The 7,049-nt window shown below is 44.2% G+C and overlaps 1 protein-coding gene across 22 annotated transcripts in view; it reads left to right on the top strand.

Moving 5' to 3' along the window:
- The window catches only part of PCIF1 (phosphorylated CTD interacting factor 1), a 131,056-nt gene extending 126,581 nt beyond the window's left edge, over positions 1 to 4,475 (top strand). For 21 of the 22 annotated variants that reach the window (XR_013624776.1, XR_013624777.1, XR_013624772.1 and 18 more), the window contains one exon: positions 3,570 to 4,475. Coding sequence is in view for 16 of the 22 variants with exons in the window: in XM_078785861.1 (XP_078641987.1) it covers positions 3,570 to 3,864 (295 nt within the window). In the remaining 6 variants the exon portion in view is untranslated. The remainder of the gene's footprint in view (positions 1 to 3,569) is intronic. The other variant, XM_068126558.2, reaches the window with a different exon arrangement.
- Positions 4,476 to 7,049: the final 2,574 nt, after the last annotated feature.

A 7,049-nucleotide genomic window follows, 5' to 3' on the forward strand; every position in this document is an offset into this window, starting at 1 on the left:
GGTGGCCCCGGCCGTTTCCCACACCTGCTTCCAAGATGCCGCCAGCCATGCGCTTCTAGACAGGTCCTCAGGGATAGGACTGAGCATCTCTTGTGCCGCCTTGTTGTAGGGATGGTGGGACTTGAGTCTGCTTGGAGGCGCCACTATCGTTGTGTTGTGCAGGATGTGCCAGTCGTGTTTCTGGGCATTCCTTGCCAGGGCGAGGGTAGCAGCCTCCCGTCGGAGGCCAGCCGGGGCGATTCCCGCTAGGACTGGCAGGTGGAATGCCGGGGTGGGCTTCAAGCAACCAGCTACAATACAACCACCCTCCTTTTCTCTATTCAAACTGGTTGAATGTGATTTTTATATTGCAGGCACCTGCAACTCACCACAGTTGAGTTCAATTCCAAAGTAAAGGAGAATCACCTGCTTGAAATCTTATTATTTCTCACAACTTCCAAAAGGTGCCAATAACATTGTCTGGGCCATTTTTGGATTTCTGTGTGGAATAAGCTAAGATTTAGTAATTTTTTTCAGCTTTTTTTCTTTTGTTCCACTGCAAACCAAAGAAATACAAATGTGGATACCAAAATATTTTTTATTTCAAAAATTTTCTGCAAGAAATGGGGCATTATTTGAAAAAGGTGCAAGTGTGCCAATATTTTTGGCCACGACTGTATATGATAAAGAGCATTATGTTTTACATCAAAGGAATTTAAGACAATTTATATCTGCTGGGTTGAGATTCAAGAAAATTCATAGGATTTGAAGTTTAAACAAAGTCATTGGTTGAAGACCTATATTGATTTTAATATGAAAATGAGAACAGAAGCAAAAACAGATTTTGAGAAGGATTTTTATAAATTAATGAATAATGCTGTATTTGGAAAGACTATGGAAAATGTTAGGAATAGACAAAACACAAAACTTGCTACGTCTTGAAAACAAGCATCCAAATTAATTAATAAACCAAGTTTTCAAAGAGCAGGGGTGTTTTCAGAGAATCTTTGTGCTATTCATTTGAATAAAGAGAGTATTGAAATGGATAAACCTCTTTATATACTGTCAAGTCCATGGCCGATGAACACCAGCCTTGGACAGATAGCCAAATGTTGCTTTAACTCCGAGGAGTATACCCGAACTTGGCGGGATTATCTTTTCGCGCATGCTGGAAGGTTCGAAGTCTTACCTGATCGGACGGCCGCCACGGGGTTTTATTACTCGAACCTTCAATCAAGTAAACGGACATGACACAAAAGTAAAATGCAACAAATAATGAATTTAATGAAATAACTGTGAGACGATAAAATGGCAAAATTAATGTTGGGGTAAAAAACAACTATAATTCCTCATTTGAGACGTCTCCACTCAGACACACGAAACAGACTCGGGAGTGATTAAACAAATAAAAAGAAAAAAAACCCTTTGTCTTTGGCCCTCAGCTCTGGTCTCGACGAGCACTCTGGTGGGGTCGGTCACTGAAAGGACTGCGCGTCGAAGCGCCCCAACAATGTCGCCTGTCAAGCACGCCCGCACACCGAGGCAGCTAAACGTCCCCCGTTCGATCACAAAGCCGGCAGAAGAGAGAGAGCGAGTCCGCTTCTTCGTCGTCCTCTCCTCGATCGCACACGAGCCAGGAATAGCCAAGCCAGGGACAAAAGACGAGAGCGACCGCCTGATCCGATCGCCAGAACCACAGAGCCAAAATTGCGACCGCTCGCCACGAAGCCCAGAACGAAAGAGCGATGGGGATGGGGGGGGAGGGATGCATCCTCCTTTATCCCTCGCTGACGTCACTCTCTGACCAATCCTGACGTTCCATTACATCATCGCATGGCACCTTAACCAGTCACGAAGCTCGGGGCATGGTTTCTCCATTACGAGCCATCAAGGCGGAGTGTAGCCGCCGTTTGGGAATGTCGGCTGGGCGGGGTTTACTTGCCGACCGGCAAATGTTGGGGTCTCTGTCGGCATGACAGTGCGATGGCCGTTGTTGTAATTGTTGTTGTAATGGCGGCCCTTTCTGATTAAATAAAATGTAGGGGGAAATCGCAGAAAGGCAATAATTACACACTGGGGATTATCCTTCAGCCCGAAGCATAGCTCCACCCCTCAAATTGAGACACATGTGTGATCTTATTCTATACAGATTCCCTACTTAGTTACATCAAGGTTCTTCTTATTCGCGTCACACGGTCCATGTTAATTTTCACAATCCTGCCTTTCCTTTGAGATTCATCTATACCCCCACAAATGTAACAATACGAACATCCATTCTTGACTGGTCAAAGTTGTTAATGTATGACTACTGATACAACAACTTAAAGAAGAAATATATGGATGGAGTTAATCTACTTTGTATGGATACAGAGTTTTATTTTGAAAATTAATACGGAAGATATTTATAATGATGTTTCCGGATGGTGATACTTATGATACAAATAATTCTAAATCGGATAACAAACTATTCTCGACAAAGAATAAAAAGGTTATTGGGAAGTTTAAAGATGAATTGGGTGGAAAGATAACTGAATTTGTGGAATTGAGACAGGCTTATGCTTATAAATAAATTGATAATAATATTGAATAGTGATAAAAAGTTAACGGGGGTAAAGAAAAATGTAATCAAGAAAACAATAAATTTTGAACATTATCATCTCAGATATATCTTATAACATCTAAGAAAGAAAAGTATAGAAAAATGAATACAATAAAAAGTCATAAACATCAATTATATACAGAGGAGATAAATAAGAAGGCAATTGTGTGCTTTTGATGATGAGGTTTATTTTAGATGGAATTGATACCCTCCCTTATGGATATACATATACACATACTTGATAGTATACAATATAGGTTTAAAAAATGATTTACTATAATCTCCTCTGTAGCTCAGGTTTAATTCTCTGCTCAACAACAATATTTAAACGAACAATTTCAAACATACTTGGTATACTCAATGGTCAAGGGTGTTTTAAGTTATTCCAAAAAAAAAAAATTGGTTCGCTATATGAGTATGGAACCACCTTTAGAGGCCATTTTTCCCCGCAGAGCAGGGGTTGGCCTTTTTCGGGCACATTGGTCCACTTTTTAAAGCAATGTTTTATGGCCGGATGCCCTTCCTGCCGCCAACCCTGTTAGTCGCCTCTTGCGACACAGGGAATTACCAGTGAACTTGTCTCGCTATATGAGTATAATATGTCAATATGTTAAGATTGCATAGGGGAACAACATCAAGTGCCGGGGGGGCAGGGGAGGGGGAAGGGAGCGATGATGGATGATGGATGGGGGGAAGGGGGCGATGGGGGAAGGTGGGGAGGTGAGAGGAAAAAAAAAAATCCCAGTAAAGCATTTCTCCATTCACTTTAATTAATGGGTCCCAGAACCAACATTCTCTCCCGACTTGTCTCCCCTTATCTCTGCTGTTCGTTTTTTTTCTGTTGCATCCTGATCCGTTCTCTGGTCTAGCTCCTCCACGAGCCTCGACACTTTCTAAAAATATAATTGTTTTCATGCCAAGACCTTTTTTTTTTCTGGGACCGTTTTTCTGCCTCTAATCATTTCTTATTGTCCCCTTCCACCATTCACAGCGAGGAGCTGCACATAAGAGCACTGCATGGTACGGCGATACTGTTTTTACAAAATGATGCAGCATACGCACGCTGGGGGCCGACCCCCGAGAGGATACGTGCTCTACTTGAAGCGTACAGGCCTCAAGGCCGTGCTCCCCAACCGGCCGGACCCGCTGATGGGACCGCTGGGGGTGACGAGGCGGGTGGTGAAGAATCGACGGCACCGTCGTCTGCGGGAGGCACCACGGGTTCAATCGAAACCGGTGGAAAATTAAGTGAACGGAAGGAAAGCTCCGACGATGAGTGGGTGTGAATATCATGAGAGGAAGGCCCGATAAGTTATCATCCCGAAATATAATTGGTGGTTGGTCTCGTGGTATTTCCAAGGACTTTGTAAACACCAGCAACTTGCAAACTGCATGTAAACTATGTACAACTTGAGGATTGGAACCTCTACCAATCACTATGCCAGGCTGGCCATGGTACTGTGCATTTCACGTGTGACCAAAGTGATCTCATTGGGTTTCGCAGTTTATAGTTTCTGAGCCGCCGGGTTGTTCTGATACTGTGTTTGTCAGTCCCAGTTCTCACACCCTCCCCAATCCCTCTAATCCATATACTTTGTGGTTTGAGGTTAACTATTTTAGCTGTCCAAAGAGATTGTATTTTATAATGTTTTCTGTGTGCATTTGTGGTTTTGTAAATACTGTACATAGCACAGTGAGAGGCTGTGGTTGTTTGAATCAGCGTGATTTATGTTTAATTTTATGCAAAGCGTCATTTGGTGGCCTCCGAGTTACTTTCTTCAGCAAAGCTGGAGAAGTGAGACACTTCAGCTCAACTGACCAAGCGTTTCCTGTTTGAATTCACCTCGTCCTGTAACTACATCATTCTGATTAAAAAAAAAAAAGTGTATAAACCTCATGGAAGTTGTGTGTTCTGAGTATAGACTGCATTTGTTGTGGATTTGGGTGAGAAGCGGATTGGTATACACATACATACACACACCAACACTCTCCTCAAACCCCCCCTCCCCTCTAAAGTTGTCCCATCTTTACTCTCATCCTTCCGCAGATGGGCATTCTCACGTCCAAACAGCGGAATTGTAACGCTGTCTCCTCTCTTATCATGCTATCACCGACTTCACAGAAACCTGTCGGTCGCCTGTTTTACTCGACTAGTACACCTGCTCACTACATGAGCGGCAGGAAGGGTCATTCCTCTTTGGGGTATATCGATTACAGTCGATCTATGTTCGGGTCTCAAGAACATTGGGCGTGTTCATTTACCAAGTTTCTTGTGGAGAGATCGCCAAGTGGTTTAAGCATTTGAGCAAGCACTCCATTCAAAACCGTTAAGGAACGGATGGCTTGGCAAGCGCTAGCTAGCTGCTTGGTAAACGATATGGTATTCATCGAATAGTTACCTTGCGCACTCAACTTGTTGCGACCCAACTCTTCTGTTTTTCAACATTTTTTTTTAAATATCCAATATGGCAATATCCACGTGAGCGATGACATAAATTTATATTCTCTAATATAATTGTTGCATAGATCACGCTCAATACATTTAATCCTAAAATCATGTTCTTCCGCTCTTTCACTCCCTCTTTCTGTTCTCTTCACCCTCTCTTTTGCTCAAGGTCATCTGCCATCTGCTTGGAAATCAGCCAACATCACTGCTTTGCACAAAAAAGGTGCAAAAACAGATCCCAGCAACTACAGACCAATCAGCCTTCTCCCAATTATCAGCAAAGTCATGGAATCCATCATTGCTTCAGATATGAAATCTTTCCTCTTCTCCAATGGCTTGATCTCTGACCATCAATTTGGTTTCAGACCAGGTCACTCTACTCTGGACATGCTTCTGCTTTCTCAACAATGGATGGAGGTCCTCAACGCCAAACAGGAAATTAGAGCTGTCTCCCTTGACATATCACGTGCCTTCGACACGGTCTGGCACCCCGCTCTGCTCACCAAACTCTCCTCCTTTGGTATCCATGGAAATCTCCACGCATGGCTGGTGGACTTCCTCTCTGGTCGTAGTCAACGTGTGGCCCTGAATGGGTTTCTCTCATCTCCTCTTCCTGTTCAGGCTGGAGTTCCCCAAGGCAGTGTTCTGGGCCCTGTGCTTTTTCTGGTCTTCATCAATGATCTCTCTATCTCTCTGCTGACGACTCTACTCTCTGTCGCTCCATTCCTCATCCCTCAGATCAGCAGTCTGCAGCCTCCTCACTCTCTGCAGACTTGGACAAAATCACAGACTGGGCAAACAAATGGAACATGTCTTTCAATCCTGACAAATCTCACACTTACGATGTCTCTCCAAAAAGACCGACTGGACAACCCTCCCATCCACTTTCTGAATAATCCTCTCCAAGAAGTTCTGTCACTCAATCTTTTGGGTGTCACTATCTGCCATGATCCTTCCTGGGAAAACCACATTTCAAATCTGGCCTCCAAAGCCAGTCGCCGACTGGGCATCCTCCGTCGTGCGGTCCTTCCTTGGTACACCTGAGCTCCTCACCACTTACAAGGCTTTCATCCGCAGCTCTATGGAATACTGCTCTCCCCTCTGGGCTGGTGCTCCTGCCTCACACCTAGTTCGTCCACGCTGTTGAAACCAAAGCGTTCAGAATCATTGGAATCTCCCGCGATGAAGCTAACTCCAAGGGCTTTTCACTCTCACCGCAGGCAGGTTGGTGGTCTTTCCGTCTTCTACCGACTCCTCTCTGGCCTTGCCCCCCCCCCCCCCCCCAGCTCTCTCTGGGCTCTGTCCCCCAAATATTCCTACAGGTCGCACAAGATCTGCATGCAACCCTCTTATGGTTAAACTGACAAAATCAAGACTTTCTGCTCACCTTCACTCCTTCATTCCTCTTTTCTCCCGCCTCTGGAACAAACTCCCTCACTCTCTTCAATCCCACTCCACCCTCCAGGTCTTTAAAACAGCTGTTCACCACCATCTCTTATCCTCCCCCATCCAAAACCTTGATCTTTTCTACCCCTGCTAATTTCGGTCCCCTTGTGTTTTATACCTCCCCCCCCCCCCCCCCCGCTTCCCATGCCTCCTCCCCCCCACACTTCTCCCTGCTCTCAAATGTTGTGTTTGTGTGCTTCCCCTTCTCTCCCCATCTTGTCTTCCGCTCCCTCTTTTTATATATTTTGTTTGTTTGGTTGATTTGTTTGTGAAATAAATGTTAGCTCTTTCACGAGCCTCGATTCAGTACACAAACAAAACAAAAAAAACTGACATAATTTCAGACATTTCAAACTGATCAGACGAAGCGTTGTTCCTGTCGAATTATGACGTCATAATTATGGCACCAATGACATAATCGTTAACACCTATTCCCCATATGGAATTCTTTACAATTAGCCACGTTTAATTTTTTTCCATGCAGCAGTTTTGAAGACATGGAAGTACAACATTTTTCGTTTTCCAAGATGGCGCCTGTACCACATGTCCTATGACGTCATGATTATCAAAATATTCTAA

The sequence above is a fragment of the Myxine glutinosa genome, chromosome 10 (assembly GCF_964187855.1).
Source record: "Myxine glutinosa chromosome 10, kmMyxGlut1.1, whole genome shotgun sequence".
In the NCBI taxonomy this organism is placed as follows: domain Eukaryota; kingdom Metazoa; phylum Chordata; class Myxini; order Myxiniformes; family Myxinidae; genus Myxine; species Myxine glutinosa.